Source organism: Fundulus heteroclitus, chromosome 11 (assembly GCF_011125445.2).
Source record: "Fundulus heteroclitus isolate FHET01 chromosome 11, MU-UCD_Fhet_4.1, whole genome shotgun sequence".
NCBI classification, from domain to species: domain Eukaryota; kingdom Metazoa; phylum Chordata; class Actinopteri; order Cyprinodontiformes; family Fundulidae; genus Fundulus; species Fundulus heteroclitus.
The window spans coordinates 3,716,047-3,734,206 of NC_046371.1; the positions used below are offsets into that span (position 1 = coordinate 3,716,047).

General features: G+C 39.2%; 1 protein-coding gene across 3 annotated transcripts in view; it reads right to left on the reverse strand.

Moving 5' to 3' along the window:
- mcama (melanoma cell adhesion molecule a) overlaps positions 1-18,160 on the reverse strand; it is a 93,048-nt gene that overhangs the window by 8,975 nt on the left and 65,913 nt on the right. For 2 of the 3 annotated variants that reach the window (XM_012866619.3, XM_012866621.3), the window contains exons 3-13: positions 15,752-15,980; positions 15,563-15,633; positions 15,335-15,422; positions 13,027-13,206; positions 10,214-10,341; positions 7,720-7,864; positions 7,100-7,215; positions 6,412-6,553; positions 5,176-5,306; positions 4,328-4,469; positions 1,850-1,885 (exon numbers count right to left, since the gene is read on the reverse strand). In XM_012866619.3, coding sequence (XP_012722073.2) covers positions 1,850-1,885; positions 4,328-4,469; positions 5,176-5,306; positions 6,412-6,553; positions 7,100-7,215; positions 7,720-7,864; positions 10,214-10,341; positions 13,027-13,206; positions 15,335-15,422; positions 15,563-15,633; positions 15,752-15,980 — 1,408 coding nt within the window. The remainder of the gene's footprint in view (positions 1-1,849; positions 1,886-4,327; positions 4,470-5,175; positions 5,307-6,411; positions 6,554-7,099; positions 7,216-7,719; positions 7,865-10,213; positions 10,342-13,026; positions 13,207-15,334; positions 15,423-15,562; positions 15,634-15,751; positions 15,981-18,160) is intronic. The other variant, XM_036142744.1, reaches the window with a different exon arrangement.

Here is an 18,160-nt window from a genome sequence, read left to right on the forward strand (position 1 = left end):
CTAGTGGTAAGTAATGGCGTCCATAGGACAGTCCCTAGATCAGAACCACTGCTGGCCCAAAAGAACACAAGCACCAGTTTCACATTTTACAAAAAACATCTTGAAATATTCTGTGGACTAAAGATAAAAACAGGACCTTCTCAAAAGCTTACATCTGGAGGTAAACTAAAGGGATCTAATTATAAAGAACACCATGCTGACAGGTAAACAGGGTTTGGGGATCCTGGAAGCGTTGCTTTAATTGATGGAACCATGAATTTTGCTCTCTCCCAGTATTTTCGATGGTACTGTTGCATGTTTCTCAGGTGTGCCCCTGAGTCAGCGGGCGGCTGTCACCAGCTTCTGCATTGCTTTAATACACACTTCGCACTCATTTCCACTGTGAACAATCAGGCAGGGACTCACAGCATGCAGTTAACGAAGAAAACGTGCAAGAGCAAGACAGGAGAAGCCAAAACAACGGAAATGATCACAAAGCCCAGAGAGGAAACGTTTCAGAGCAGAGCGAGAAGCTTCCTCCATCACCAGAGACGACAGCAGATGGAAGAAGCAGACAGACACGGGTGAGATGATGTCGAACAGTGGTGTCCACACTCTTAATTTATTTTATTTTTACCTGTTCAATGATAAACTAAAGAGACAATATTTGAATGAAACAAGCAAAGAACTTTGATTTCCGTATCTGCATCACCGCCTGAGTTGCTGAATTAAATTCATTTTTGGTCAAGTGCCACAGAAAACCTTCCAGAGGGTCTCTAATGGCCCCCGTGACGGCCCCTCATGCAGAATACAAACATCTGCAGTAAGCTTTTGTACTCGTTGACAACAAAAGACGATACAATCGTTCTGAGATTCTACAACTAAACCAAACTACATCTTTAAAATATAAACCGACTCCCATCGGAGAGCTTTATGCTGAGAGAAACTACGTTAAAGCAGCAGGAGAAAATAATCTGATTTTGCAGCAGGAAAGCCTCATATGAATCTATCCAGAATACCTAAACTGTTAAGATAAAACCTGACAAGAAAACTTAAATGTATTTCTGGTATTTTCCAGCTCATTTAGATCCAGGGTCAGCGCCTAACTTCATATTTAGTCATAAATTCAACCCATCAGCTTTATCAGTGATCGAACATATCTTTAAATATACAGACCTAATAAAAACTCAGAAGCACATAAACACTTTTTTATTGCAGCGAGTGTTGATGATGTAATTCAGTCTGACTGCAGCGGTCTATATAACGGCTGTAAGCCGACAGAAAAGCAGTAAAAAGTTGCTTGGGAGCATTTGAGTTTAGATTTCACACTTTATTTTCTTCTGTTTTTATTTACGAGTCTCCGTGTTTTCCCTCGGAGCCCTGCAAAGATTTAACGATAAGAATTTACAGCTCAGATTAAGTCGGAAAAACTGCCTGGTAATTATGTCCCGGTAAAAGATGAAGCGTAAATTAACCTGGCATAAAAAAGCTGCCATAAAACAGGATTAATGTCCAGCTCCAGGTTTCTTGTTTTTGTTTACTTTGGAATAAAGAAATATTTCACCGCTTGTTTGATCCCAGTAGCTGAAGGACTGCTGGCGCGTCTGGATTTACTGGTGTTACGATTTTTTTTTTTTTTTTACGCTAAAATCAAACAGAATATTTAATAACAGCCAAAGGCTAACCCAAAGATCTGCGGGCAAACTAAAGACAGTCATGGGGTGGAACGCCTGTAAATAATGCATGGCCTTCTCCAAGCCTTTATTGTCACATGCAGATGTTGGTGAAAAGCGTGAACACTGAGACAGAAGACAGCGTTTGAGCTGAAAGGCTGCAACACAGAGAGACTTCAGGACGGTAATCGTCTTACCGGGAGAGAAGGGAGCAGTGCGGGTGACTCTGGGAACTGTGGAGCAGCAGAACAACACTTAGAGAGCGAAGACGACCACGTCCTCCAACGTCAGTCCAACATACAAACTCAGCCTTTAACCGATCTGAGCTGATTAATCATCACATGAGCGCAGTTTTATACATTAGGTTAAAGATCAAAACTGTTGTCATTTATCAGCTGTGACAAAGTGGTATCTATTAAAGATGCACCCAGAGTTTGACTGGGGACCAGAATTAGTTTATTTTAATCTGGACCGTCTCGGATCGTTGATTTGAAGGACATAGACTAAAAAAAAGAAAATAAATAAAATCACATCTTTTTCCGACCTGTTAACATACCATACCTGTGTCAACAGGTTGAGCTAACCATAACACTGTTTGGTGTAGAAGTTGTTACTGTGGGACTCAAAGTTAAGTATTTTTATAATAAGTCGGGTGTTTAAACGAGAAGTCAGAGGTTAGCAGAACCTCCTTCTGGTGGACACCTAATTCGTACTTCCGTCTACTCAAGCATGAAGCCCGTGTGAAGTGAATTTCTTCATCGCTACTCGCCCACTAGGATCTGCTAGGGATGTCTGTGGACGTCTGGATCCTTTTTATCGCATCAGTAGTGTGTGCTGCCTGTGTTGTTTTACAGAACTATAGGGGGCAAAATCTGCTGTTTTCCTTGTGTTGATATTGATGTTCTGGTTGGAAATCACTTTATTTTTTTCTTTTATGTTCTTTTTTACTTCTTCTGTGAGTAAATAAATCATAAACTTGCAAGTTGTCGTCCCCTAGGAAGGCTGTAGTTAAAACTGCACTTAACTGAGAGAAACAGTTTGTTGTTGTTGGAGTGGTCTAATTGAAAGATTGTTTCCATGCTAAAAAACATGGAAACAATCTTAGTTTTGTGTTTTCACAGAAAGAATAAAGGTTCCATGAATCTGAAATTGTTAAAAAAAAACCATCTAAGTCATTTTTAAGCAAATGTAAGATCAATCTCTATTTTGCGTTTCACAATTAGCTGTTTCGTTAAATTCAAAACGTATTTTAAGGAATCTATAAATATTTCCCATTCTAAACTAGAGGTGCAAAACTGCAGTCCAGGTTCAAGAAAAACTTAAGGAAGAAGATGTTAACTTTATCATCATTAGCAGCTAACTGTAGCCAGTCTTTGTATTAATGCTAACAAATCAGCCATATCTTCTTCGTCACTCAGCATTTTCATTATAGATTGCTAACTTTAGTATAATTAGCAGCCAACATTTAGCCATAGTTGGTATTCTCATAATGCTAATTAATCAATTGTATCTTGTCAGTCGCTTTTAAAATGTCTATAATGTTTAAGCTAATGCTGCAAAACCGCTTTTAAAATTCCTTTAAAAATCATTTTAAAGTATCTACATGCTAACAATAGTATTTATAGCAACTTAAAGTTAGCCAGTGTTAGTATTTTAACAGCTCTTCATATCTTGTTTGTCTTTCTGTGGCAAATTCAAGACACGCCACATATTCTCTTTGATGTGGGGGACATAGGTTCAAATCCCGTTTGCGTCATGAAGGGCATTATGTGTAAAGACTCAACAAAGTCTTAGTGCAAGTTGTAGTGTAGCTGTGGTGACGCCTAAATAAGAGAGCAGGCGAATAGACTAACAATTTCATTAGGCCTATGGCTTTTAAGCTAACCTTGCAAACCTGCTGCTTAGATCAACAGCAGAAAGCTATGAAGCAGATGCTAACTTTAGCTTCATTAGCAGCCAAAAGTTAGCCGGTCTTGGTATTCTCAAAATGCTAACAAATTATTTGTGTCCCGTCTGTCAAACTAATGGTGGAAAACTGCAGTTTAGATTCCTTTACTAAAAGATTTTAAACTAGATGCTAACTTTAGCATTTAGAGCAGCTAAAGGATGGCTAGCCTGTTAGCATTCTGGCAGCTCAGTCTCTGTTTCAGTTTATGACCTAAATGCTGCCAGATAAAAGATCCAAAAATAGTGGAGGCTTTATCAAGACCTTTGTTTTGTGGGCTAGTTAAAACCTTTAACTTTTAACCTTATTTTCACCTCTTATGCTTCCCTGTTTCTGGATCATTTTCTACACTAAAATGCAGTTAGAGTATTTGGAAAGCAGGTTCACTGCAGAAGTGAGAGTTAAATTAGCTCAGGTTTTCTGATGAAAGACGTCTCAAGTGTTTTCCCTTTCACTGCATTGAGTTTCCTGTTGAAGCTGGTGTACAGGTACAATCTATTTAAATGTATTCACATAACACAAATTTATCATTCGGAGGTTGTGACACCTCAGATGGAAATAATTTCAGAAGCGAACAACAATTAGATTTTAAGGGACTAAAATAGGTGGAGGAAGTACAGCTGTGACTCTTTAAAACTTCCAAATAGTTTCCCATTTGTCAAATAATTATCTAGCCTGTAAACAGGTAATTTACCTCATAAAGGTTGTTGAATGAGAAAGAGATGCTTACTGGCTTTAATGCTGAAAACCTTGACTTCAGTGCCCATGTCGTTGGACGCGTTACAAACAGCGGTGACGTCCGAGTTGACCTTGATCGACACCATGCTGTGAGTCATGTGGTCGTTTGCTTTGCTCATCACTTCTTGCCAGTTCTACAAAGAAACACGGACATTTTTATTCATACAGCATAATATCAACACTTCTCTGCCGTCAAAAAGAACAAACTAAATGACCTCTAAGTTCAACTAACCGTTTGAAAAAACTTTGCTCCATCTTCTCAAAGGTAATGAAGTGGTCAAAAGTGTTTAAAAACAAACTTTTTTTAGTCTTTATTCAGCGCTACCTTTAGTAATTATTTCTGAAATTGCACAATAAGGAGACACCAGGATAAACGTTACAATCTTTAACAATTATGAAATATTCTGAATTTTTGAGAATTTGTACAAAACCAGATTAGCTAAACAAGCATGCACACACAGCAGAAGTGTAATCATATTAATTAGAATTTAAATCAAGTCAGACATTAAGAGGAAACAGCTCATTAATTAATTTACATTAAGTGAAGCCTTAAAAACACATTAGACATGTTCTGCTGGATAGTCCTGATTATTGGACTCCAGCCTTTAATAGTTTTATCAGAAGCTCTGAACAGAACAAGTTAAAAAAAGGATTACTGTGCAGAAGCAGACCAGACGTTGCAGGTGTGGTTCGTCTGATAAAAAATTATCAGGCTGTATTTTTGACATAGCATTGCCTTTTAGTGTGTAACTACAGTAATTGTGTTATTCATCACTCCACCCTTTAACCTGTCTAAAATCTATGTTTTTCAGATCCCCATCTTAAGCTTAACACGGATACCTGGCTGCCAACGATGTTCCAGGAGATGCTGGGTGGAGGATGTCCCCGAGCCTCACAGCTCAGGTTCACCGTCCTGCCTGCCACTTCCTCCAGCTGGACCTCCTCCTCCACACCCACCACCTGAGGACCACCTACAAGAACATGTTCATCAGAAATGTTCAACAAACTGGTCAAGACTTTCTCTGATATACTTCTGGTTTAGCTTGCTTATAAAAAGCATCTCAGTCTGCAGCTGTCGGGCTTCCTTGATGTCTTTAAAACCGTAAATCAGGGGTGTCAAACTCATTTTGGTTTAGGGGCCGCATACAGCTTAATCTGATCTCAAGAGGGCCACACGAGTAAACTCATTGCAAGATTAAATAGAACTAATAAAAGTGGACTTGTTCATTTTTATATTAAATGAATTTCACTTTCACACAATATATTATGAATAACCTCAGCGTTTTTAAGAAAAGTATGTGCAATTTCAACAGTACTTTTACTCAGTTAAACATTTACGGTACTTGTGCATTATGCATAAGAACTGATCACAGTGATTGTACAATGTTGAAAAACATTTATTCACATTTTTTTTGGACCTTAAAAACACTGTCCTGCATGACAAAATACATCAAACAGATAAAAATTAAGAAATGATTTAAAATCAATTTTCCACATCTGAAGCTCAGTGCTACCATCTGCTGATTAAAACACAGCGCCTCTCGTGGACAATATAGGAACTGCAGATTTTCAATTAAACGAAGTACATGTTTTTTTTCAATAATTGTTTTATCATTCTCTTCCTTTTATCTCCTCTTTCTTTCACCTTTTCCTTTTTTCTTCTTGTTCTTCCTTTCCTTTCCTACTTTCCCATTGTAGTGTCCATATCATTTGAGATATTCCCCGCATGAATCATAATAAAACTATTCACATTCATAAATCAAGCAGAGCACTATGGCAAAAGCAGTACTGCTCCACTTGTGAAAGTCAAATCTGATGAGCTCTTTTTGGCATTAAGACAACAATTGTTATTGCCACATTGCCAGACAGGACACTGGACAAAATAAATAAATAAATAAATACATTTTTTTTTTTATAATGATAATCCATTTAGCCAGCGGGCCGGACTAAATTGTTGTGGGCTGTATGTTTGACACCCCTGCCGTAAACCTTCTGAGTAAACCAAATTTAAAGCTTTAACCTTAAAAAGGCACAAAACTGTAATGTAGGAGCAGCTTAGGACTGCAGAGCGCTGACCTTGGACGATGATGTGGACCGAGCCGCTGGTGTGAAGGGAGGGCAGGGAGGGAACGGTCACCTCGCAAATGTACTCCCCGCTGGTTTCATAGGTGGCATCGTCCAGGTGCAGCGTGTTACCGTGACCCACCTGCTTTCCGTCCTACACAAACCCAACCCAAACATGCACACACAATAAGAATGTAAAGATGCGTCTCAGTAAATCAGAACATCATCAAAAAGTTCATTAAGTTCAGTAACTTAACCCAAAAAAACAACAACTATTATACAGTTTACATAATAGACAGAATTAAAGTGCTTATTTATGTCAATTTTGACGACTGTGCCTTACAGCTTAATAACACCAAAAGATTCTAAATATAAAAAATGATCTTCACTACTTAATTCTTAAGTTAAAGTAATTTTGTGACATAGCCTAAAGTGGCACAAAAGCTAAAGAAGCCTGCTGCATCCGAGCACATTAATGGAAAGTTGAGTGGAAGGAAAAACTGCACAACAAACATGGATATTTACAGGCTTGTGAAATGACTGAGACAAGCCGGCGTAACAAAGTCAAATTGACTACAGTGTATTATGAACTGGACTGAATCAGAATTAACTGAATTACTGAGATGACATCACACTAAAAGGATGCACAGCACAGCAAACCAACTGCTGCAATGAAATGACGTGTCGTGACGATACAAACCTTGTACCAGACAGTTACGGTTTTCAGGGAGGACAGGGCGTTGCAGGATGCTACCAGATTTTCGCCTTTAAGCATAACCTCTGAGTCTTTAGGAACCACTACTGCGGGGTCCAAGTCTGAAACAGGACGAAACCAACCATGACACTCATGGCCACAACGTGTTCCAGTTTTCTTCTTGAAACGTTCTTTGTCTCTATGAGAGTCCAGCAACACGTTTACAGTTCCTTGCAAACGTAATTACACCTCGAGTTTATTTCCCCCGTAAGAAAATCTGAAAAGTGTGGCATGCATGTATTCAACCCTCTTTACTCCAAAACAAATAAATGCAATTTCAGTATTAGCAATGGCCTTTAGAAGATTACCACCTGCGTGTAATTTAATCTGAGCATAATTACTGATGTTCTGTTTCTGGAATTTTTATAAAAGGTCCTTGAGGAAGAAACAAAAAAAAGCAAAACAGAACCTCGCTACATGCCAACGCCTCACAGAACAAAACCTAAAACAACCCATCAGAAATCCTAAGTAAGAAGTTACTAAAGTGAAAAGCTACTAAAGTGTTCAACCCTCCTGCACACACGTGCTTCCGGGTGTGTAAGCGTGTTGTATGTTCTCCTGCTTACAATGCACGGTGAGCTGGACCTCTCCTTTGACCTCCGCTTGTCCAGCAGAGTCCAGCGGCCGACACTGGTAGACGCCGCTGTCTTTCCGAGACACGGACGGCAGCACCAACACATCGCCGCCGCTCTCCAGCTCCACGTCTGGCTCCTAAAAACGAAAAGTCTCCATTTAGTTTTGCCGTTGTATAAATGTAGAGATAAAAACTATGACATCTTCTGGTGGAACCATGCACTCTGAAAATCCTGAAGGAGAATAACCGATCCTGACCATAACCTCAAGAATGCCTCAAAATATACTAAATGAAGGTTTTTAGATAAGAAAGACTTTATTGACCTAACAGTGGAGAAATTGAAGTGTCACATCGGCTCAATAATCAAAAGAAGGTGCCAAAAGGAGGAAAAGGTGCATGAGATATATACAGTGTCCACATATATACAGTCGAAAAACAAAGAAATAAAGCAGAGATTTAAGAAGACTTATGTACATTTAAGGCGACTTAGTAAGGTAGTGAGATAACTATAACAGCTGAAGTCTCTTATTTAACAGGATTATTGCACAGGGTATTAAATAGTAATTGCACAATAGTTATTGCACATTAGTTATTACAGTTATAGTGCAGCATTGTAAAGTCTGATAGCAGCAGGAATGAATGACCTGCGTAAACGCTCCTTTTTACAGACAGGATGTCTACACTGCAAAAACTGATCTAAAAATAAGTAAAATGTTCTTAAAATTTGTGTTTTTGTCCTAGATTTGAGCTGCTAAATAAGATTATCTGCCAATGGAACGAGTATTTTGACCCCTAAAATAAGATAATTAGATATTCTGCACTTGAAATAAGATGATGGAGATGAATTGTTCTTATTTTAAGTGCAAAAAATCTTATTTCATTGGCAAATCATCTTATTTAGCTGCTCAAATCAAGGGAAAATGCACTAATTTTAAGAACATTTAACTTATTTTTAGTTTTTTTTAGTTTCTTTTTTTTGCAGTGTAAGTCTGGCACTAAAGGAGCTGCTCAGCTCCTCTACAGTCTGGTGCAGGGAGTGGAAGGTGTTGTCCATGATGGATGTGAACTTGGACAACATCCTCCTCTCAGCCACTTCCTCCACCGAGTCCAGAGCAGCCTAGTTAAAGCTCCAACTTAAATATGATTGAATTGTTGCTGCATGACCTCAAATAGGCTGTTTATGCTGGAAAACTCTTCAGTCTGGCTGAAATATAACATTTCTGCAAAGAAGAGTGGCTCAAAATTCCTCCACAGTGACGTAAAAAGACTTTTTGTTTACTAATTATCACAAACAACTGAGAGTGCAACAAGTTATTACTAGTTTAACTAGTTTTAGGGGGCAATTGCTTTCCCACATAAGGCCAGGTTGTTGTGATAGCTTTTTTTCTTTTAGTAAACGGAATAATCTGGAAAACATTATTTTGTATTTCTTCAGGTTGACTTTGTGAAAGATTTAAGCGTGAAATCGGTAAGAGAAAAAAAACCTTTTCCCAGAACTGAGTATAAACTTATGTTTTTGATGTCAAAATGTCAATATATATATATGTCAATAAATATATATCTATATATATCTATATATATATATATATATATATATATATATATATATATATATATATATATATATATATATATATATATGTGTGTATGTATATATGTATATATATGTTGGCGAGGCGGTAGCGTGAGTTTGGCGAAGCGGCCGCCTCGCCAAGATAGCGCTGCGGGAAGCTTGATGTTCATACCTTCACTGTGTTAGTCATTGTTTGTACTGCCGTTTTTTCCACTTTTCGTTGCGTTCGCCTGTCTGCTAAGCTCAAAACAACCGCGCCTGGCTTGACGGAGAAACCAGAACAGCTGAGCATCTTTATGACAGTGCACTTTTACTTTCGCCCTCTGGGGGGAGCCTCGCTGGAAAATCAACCTCGGTTGCATAGTATACCTTTAAAATAAAAGTGCTCTTTACTTTTGAATTCCTTCTTGGAATTTGTGCATACAATGCGATTAATCATGATTAATCAGGCAAATGATGCAATTAATTGCGATTAAAGATTTTTAGCGTTGCCCAGCCCTAATATATATATATATATATATATATATATATATATATATATATTGTGGCGTTTCCAAGAGTTTACACATGTTCCCTTTGTCGTCCCTGACACTTAAATTATCCTCTTGCATCACAGTTTGAACAACCACTAACAAGGCCGCCGACCGCCTGCGTAGGAAACCTTCAGTCCGCTGAGGCTTTGTGTTCTCCAAAGACACAATGAAAGTGTCTGACATGGGAACGGGTCCCACTCGTCAGCCCCGTCAGCGCAGCCTCCGGTCTCAGACCCCGGTCTGGAGCTGATTCTTCTCAGACCCCGCACACTGCCGTCTACACGGGGCCCCGACAGCGATGCATATCAAAAACATTCTCTGCACGTCTCCCGTGTGTCACTCAGTCCCTCGTAGGGCGAGAAAAGACGCTTTATTCTTACTTGTTCCTTGCTGAAAATGAAGGGCGGCGGGGGGTTGCCGTCACCCTGGCAACGCAGCTCCACAGTATCCCCCTCTTTGACCAAGCCCTGCGGCAACTCCTTCCACAGCTCCACCATGGTGGTGGGGTCTGCACACACACACACACACACACACACACACACACACACACACACACACACACACACACACACACACACACACACACACACACACACACACACACACACAGAGAAAGGAATAAACTAAATTAGGCAGGCTTATTCAGCACGCTGCTAAAGTCACTTCACGAGGTCATTTCCATAACGCTGACGGCACAGACTCAGTTTGGCTCCATGCGAACATGTTCCAACAGTGAAGACTGTGCGGCTAAAATAAAACCTGAGCTTTTATTCGATACAGTTGAACGTAACATTTTTCAGTCCGCGTTTCAAACTGGGCTTATCGGCCAAATATGCATCAGGGTCACTTTGGCATCAGGAAGTCACTTAAAGGGCCGGTTGCACGTGTATAGATGATACTTTTGATTTAATACCAGTTTTTGAATTGAATTTTTTATTTTTTTTTAATTGATATCTTTATTTTGAACATGCAGGAGAAAGTATATACAAACAGAAAAAACAAAAAAAACAACAACCAAAAAACCCCCAATAAAACAATGTTTAAAAACATTGACGAGAAAACAATAAACAAGGTACCCTTCTTTCCTGAGTTAATATACCTCTATTACATGTGCGAAAAGGAGTAGGAAGAAGTAAAACTTGTCACATAGAAATGTAAAAAAAATGTACAGTAGCATAAAGGTAGCACCTTGGACCCAGTTTAAACAGTTTATCTGCAAAAGAAGTTGATATTGGGGTGAGTTCTGCATCACTTTTACTCTTTTTTAGCATTTCTGGGCTGTTTTAATGTGTTGTGGGAAAAACCTAGTGGCAGGATGCTGTTACTACACAGTTAAAAAAAATCAACATTCGCTACAGGAGGCTCAGTTTTAGCCACTTTATAGAATTTAAAAGGAGATATGCCCCTTCTTTATGACACAATACGCCTTTTATGGCTTTTGAGGGCCGGATAAATTGCCTTGACGGTCCGGATTCGGCCCACAGGCCTTGGGTTTGACACATGTTACAGGCGGTTTCTCTAAATTAAACACCAAATGCCACTTTCAATGACGACCACGGTCTCAAAATTATTTAAGCCCTTATGAGAAGCATCTTTTGGTGGCTTTTGCTGTCATGACCTGCAGAAAATGCGATTCGTAGCCAGATATCAGCTCCTGGAGGCGATCCTGACATCATTGAATACTTTGGGCTGGTTAGGTTTTGCGAGATCAAATCAGGCCAGATTCTCAACTCAGGTGACTACGACGGCCTCTCTAGTGTCCTGGGTGCACTTTGTTTGGGACCCTCGTCTTGTCTGATGGTCCAATGATGCCGAAACCTCAACTTCCTCACAGTCAGCCTGACATTCCATCTTGCCCTCCACTTTCTTTGCAAACTTTCCAGTGCCTGAGGAAGCATATTGAAGCAGGCTTTCATTTCTTGTGCTTCAGGTGAGCAGTGCTGAACATCGTGCAGATCAAGCTTGGTGGCTATCAGTGTGTCTTTCTGTAGGAACCAGAACCTCAGTGGTTCTGTCTGCAGGTCCAGACCTTTGGACCGCGACCCTCTGAGGAATCTAGTTGTGGCCGTTCGTATATTTCTCTTTCTGCCACCAGGTGGCGCACATGCTGTTCCCTTAACTCCAAACATGTGAACTACGCCTCCAGCCGTATCTCTGGCAACATTCAGGGTTCTTTGTATCTGTTTTGTTTAGATTCCCTTGTTTCTGCAAGGCAGTCCAGGTATGTGACGTGTTCTGCTTCAAGCACTGCTCATGATACCGATTGGTTGCATCGGCTTAATGAAGAATTATATTAAAGGTGTTAAATAACGTTCAGATGCTGCAGTCTTGGAATTTGCTGAATTTGGATAAAATCCTTTTAATATCAGTTTTTTTTAAACTTATTTAAACTGTTGTTGTGTAGCCTGTTAACTGCAAACATCTAAACAATAACGCATCTTGACATTGGCCCTTATTTGCAGCATATGTTAAATAACATTAGGTGCATTTAAATATCTTCTTGCATATTCCTCAAGTTATTGAACGACTGATGCTAGTTTGGCAGGATTGTTTATCTTCGCCCCCAGAGCATAATTTTTAGTCTTAATCTACATTTTTTACATATTTTTTACAATGAACTGATAGACTTCATGAAGCTTGTTAAATATTCAGATTGAGAAACAAACTGTGAGCCGCAGACAAACAAGGAAGAGATGACCTCCAGGCACAAGTTGACAAAACCTGACAAACAAAGTCCTCCGTGGTTTAAAGTCTGAATCTTTAACCTCTATCCAGCAGTTTTCCTCTCATTTCCAGGAGTTATCCCCAGCTCTGCAGATTTACTGGCTTCAGCCGTTCCAACGTGGGCGTTTTATGAATATTCCACTCACAAAGTGCCAGTTCAACTACATTAGCATCTTTTACAGTCGACTGCGAAACAATACCAAAACTCCCACCAAGAAGCAGACGAACTGCAGGCCAAATAAAAAGTCAAAATATTTAAATTAGCAACATAAACGGAGACAACACAGAACCGCAGAGGGAACTGTTTATCTGACAGCGAAGGAAGGAAACATCGAGCTGAACTAATTAAAGAGTTGTCAGGCAATTATGGCAACAAAAATCTGAGACAATTACAGTCGAGAACTGAGGTGAGACAGACACCATTAGCGTTTAATTAGTGACTTATTGCTCTACTGGAGACCAAACTCACAGTGAACGGTGACGTTGATGCTGTGGGACGCCATGGTCCTGACGGCTCCCGGGACAGAAAAGCTGACCTCACAGGAGAAGCGGGAGTCCTTGTCCTCCTTCGCCAGCTTGTACTCCAGCGTGCTCTGCACAGAGTAGAACCCTCTGTACTCCCGGGTCACCAGGATGATCACGTTTACCTCTGAAAGGTGGACCACACGGCACAGAACCAGGTCAAAATCAAGTTTATAAAAAAGACAAAATCAGCCCACATGAATTTCTTTGGTGCAAAATGTTGTAAAACTAGAATATCTAAGAAATTAGTATTCTCTACGTCTATGTCTGCCCACTAATGCAGAAAATGTCTTAGCGATGCGTCGATATGTGCTTAAACATAGCATGTTTATGATCAGCGGCAGTTTTTGATACGGCCAAACTTTAATAACAAAGGCTTATCATAGTCAGTGTTTATATTCATACACAAAAATAAGAATGCATTCCTTCTAAAACACGTACGCTCCATTATTACTTTGTCATTTAGTACAGATTTATTTACTTAAATGTTCTCAAACAATTATGAATGTATTTCAAAACATATTTTATATTTAATAATTGGACAATAAGGGGCAGAACAACAAAAGCTACTGTAGGCTACTATCACTTGATATCTAGCAAAACCTTTCAGCCTACTTCAAGTTGTGGGATTTCTTGACTCTACACACAGTAATGTTTGGCTAGTGATGTTTTCCACAGCATTATATATAAATACTGACATAAAACCCCACTATTGGTTATAACATTTAAAAAAAAAGACTGTTCAGCATGCCGTACATAACTGACGGCATGTTTAGGAAAGTATACATGAAGTTTATCACAAAGCTTTATTTTTTTATAGGGCTGGACGATATAGAAAAAAAAAAAGCATAACGATAAAATAGAAATAATTTTGATCAATATCGATAATCATCAACGAATTCAAAACATATATTTTAAGTGCTCTGAACTCTTTGAAGGGGGCGTTTGCGATTGGTTGGGAGGATGTAACGACTATAATATTTTTATAGACCCTTTTTTTTCTATCATTGATATAAGTCTATCGATCCATATATGCTGTTATTTAATTATCGTCCAGCCCTACTTTTTTATGTTCCTAACAGAGCACTTCGTTATTAGACTGCAGGTCTGCTGGTGGTTCCTAGAGTCTCTAAAAGTAGAATGGGAGGCAGATCCTTTAGCTATCAGGTTCCTCTCCTGTGGAACCAACTCCCAGTTTTGGTCCGTGAGGCAGACACCCCGTCTACTTTTAAGACTAATCTTAAAACTTTCCTTTTTGACAAAGCTTATAACTAGAGTGGCTCATGTTACCCTGAGCTATCTCTATAGTTATTCTGCTATAGGCTTAGGCTGCTGGAGGACATCAGGGTCTATTTCTCTCACTCTGCTGAGTTCTCCTACTGCTCCCCAGTTTTGCATTGCTTGTCGTCATTTCAGTTTTTAACTTTTTGTTCTCTCTCTTTTTTTCTTCATAGTAGGTACACCTGGTCTGGCGTTCTGTTAACTGTGACATCATCCAGAGAAGACGGCTCACACGCTATTACCATCTAATGTAGAACAGAAATAACATAGAAAGTACTCCTGGGTCAATGTGAGCTTCTGTGCTTTCTGTGTCTCTGCTCTGTCTTCTCTAAGCCCCAGTGGGTGGAGGCAGATGAGCGTTCACACTGAGCCTGGTTCTGGTTCTGCTGGAGGTTCTCCTCCCTGTTAAAGGGGAGTTTTCCTCTCCACTGTCGCTTCATGCATGCTCAGTATGAGGGATTGCTGCAAAGCCATCAACAATGCAGACGACTGTCCACTGTGGCTCTACGCTCTTTCAGGAGGAGTGAATGCTGCTTGGAGAGACTTGATGCAATCAAATGGGTTTCCTTATATAGGAAATGTTTTAACAATCTGTATCATATGATCGCATTTGACTTTGTAAAGTGCCTCGAGATGACATGTTTCATGAATTGGCGCTATATAGATAAAATTGAATTGAATTGAATTGAACGATAATCTGGAAGGATCTCTTTATTTCAGAGACAGTTTTTAAATACTGCAGCTCGACGCAACATCTTTAACCTACATAGAAGATGTGAACCAAACACAAAGGATCTACAGATCTATTTATTTCAAATCTGTATTCTTTTGTCAGCCAGCTATTAGGGAAACAGTTGCTTAGCCAGAGGTTCTACCCTTGCTCCATTACTGCACCAATGGGAAACAATTTCATATAAAGAAAAATACAAATAATCCAGAGGACACAACGAGGAAAAGCCAGTAAAGAAACTTACGTCCAGCGGCTGGGATCAGTGGCTCGTCGTTCCTGTACCAGGTGATGTTGGGTTTAGGAAAACCATTTCTAGCCTCACATGATGCCACCTGCAGGGGTTTATTGACAGTTTGAGTCGTGCAGAAATTAGCTCTTGTACCAGGGATAAAAGTTTCACACCCCTGGAACCTTTTTTAAGGTGTGTGAAACTTTAATGTCTACTGTAGGGATCTAATGCCAGTTGACCCACCTTGGACGGCATCGTGTTGGTCACAGAAATCCCAGAAGGGATGCCTTCAATGACGGGAGCCTCTGGAGGAGCTGAATCAGGAAAAAGGAGATAACAGGGTCCATGTTAGCGGCTACATTTTAAACAAGGACACAAACGAGGACTTTAAAGGACTTCAAATGTTCCACGTTTCTATGAGCGGCCTTTTACCGAAAACTCTCAGGTGAGTCTTGCGCTCAGCATAACCAGCAGCCAGCCCATTGACCTGGCAGAAGAACTCCTTCTCGTCTGAAAGCTGGACGTTTCGAACTAAGAGCGTGGTTCCTCTCTGGTCCGAAGTCACCTCGATGCGGCCGCTGTAGTCTGTGTTGTTGTCCACTATTTGTTGACTGGCGTCGCTGTAGAAGATCCGCATCCGGGAGCCGTTTCCTGCAGCTCTCTGCAGAGGAACGCGGTGAGAAGACACTGGATTTAAACATCTTGGTAGGTGGAACTTTAATTCCTCAAGTACTTTTAAGAACATGGGTTACAATGTGCCTAACATAAAATACAAAATAAAAATAATAAATGCAACAAGCACAGGTTTGTAGGGGGAGACTATGGAGTCATCTGATGCATACACATGAATTTGACTGCCAGTCGGTGAAGGTACGCCGACATGAAAAATTGTTTGCCCTCTCACAAATTTCTTCTGTTTTTGCTTTTTTTTTTTTTTTTGGTCACACTTGAATTTTTAAGATTTTATTTATTGGAATTTATTTAATCCAGGACTTTATCTCTAAAAGAAATCTGATGTCCTGTCTAAACATCCTTAAATTTGCATATTTGGCTTTTAGAAGTTAACTTTTAAGCTAAAATTACAAAGAAAACACATTTTAAAGACATTTCTATGAAAAAAAAAAAGCGATAAACAAACCGCGACGCGCGTCCTGCCTCTGGAGTCGAGAGGAGAGCCACTGACTTCCCAAACTCATGAACGAACTCTGTGAAGTTGTTAAAATTCCTGCACCACCACTATAGAAATTTGTAAAACTTTATTTTTTATTTCCCCCTTAGCCACCTGTTGACACAATAAATGCCTTCCATTGGACACTTTATTCCATAAAACCTGTTTCCTCCATGTTTGATGGATCGAAGCAGGCTGCGTGAAGTCATTAATATTGTTCTTTTGCACATGCACATCAGTTTGGAGCTGCAAACGGTTCACACTGGAGTCAGATATAGGCATTTAAAAGTAATAGGAATGACCTGGCAAAAAATAACGTAAAATCTGATTTCAGAAAACATCGGATTAGAGCATCCGAGACGGCAACAATGCGCTTTAACGCAGTTTTCAAGTGTTTCATTAAAGGTCTACCATGACATAAAATGTATGGCTGGATAAAACAGGAAATAAAGGCCCATTTCTCTAACGGTATGAAAACTGCAGACAGATCCGACAAAAACAGGAATATCATATTAATCTAGATAGATTGATAAGAAAATCCCTGGTAACTCTGAGAGGTCTTTCTCTGTGTTGTGATTAGAATACTGTATTTTTAAAGATGTTGTATAATGTATTTTGGAGCTCTGTCTGTATTGGACTTTTCAAAAGCGGATGTTTTCCTAATGAGAGTTTAATTAGCGGCTGCTAAAAAGGCTATAATTCAAAACTGGTTGAGTTTGAAAACACCTACATTAAATGAGTGGATAGATCGGATTCATAATATTTTTCAAATGGAAAGGATTACCTTTAAATTTAAGTTGGAGATGGATATATTTGAGGATTACTGGTCATAGTGGTTGATTTATGTCATAGTAAAAAGGCCCGATTTTGTAAAATGTCTATTTGTATAATTGCCCCCACTGTCGTACGGTTGTATAATCCTAATGTGTGTTTTTGTAGTTAACAAAAGTGTAATGGAGTACTGTACTTTTCGGACTGTAAATCTGAATTCTTTTCATAGTTTGGCCAATCCTGCGTCAGGTGCAACTTATATATAATTTTTAGAATTATTTTTACTATTCTATATGTTTTACTTTATTTACTATGTTCATTGCATTTATCACATATTTACTCATTATTATTATAAAGGTTTTAAAGTTTGAGTTTATTCAGATATTGAAGTGTTTTTCAGATGACTAATTTCTCTCTTGTGTATTTTTGTGTTTATTAGTATTGTCATTTATTTACTGGAGCATATACCATGCTTCATCGTACCTCATACTATGTGTTTCAACTGTCTCTCTTATCATTGCAGAAGGCCTGCAGAGGTGTGACTCTTTTTCCAAGAGCTGAACTAAACTGTGTGAACGGCGTTGTATTATCTTGAATGTCACATCATAACGGGTTTTAACTAAGGAACTCCCTTTTAACAATAAAGAAAGAGGAAGCACAGGGTGTGTTTTCAGAGCAGTAAGGAGTTGTAACTGTTTTCCTCTCAAATAAAACCAAACTAATGCTTGTTGTCTTTTCTTCCATTTTTTGTTTAATGAATGTTTAATAACAATACATTTTAAATGGTAAATCATACTGACCGACATGTACCAGGAAGTAAACATTATTGTCTAAGAGGATGCTCTACGCTTGTGAAAACTAAATGCTGCTCCTGTACCACCTAAAAATTAAAACGTTAACTT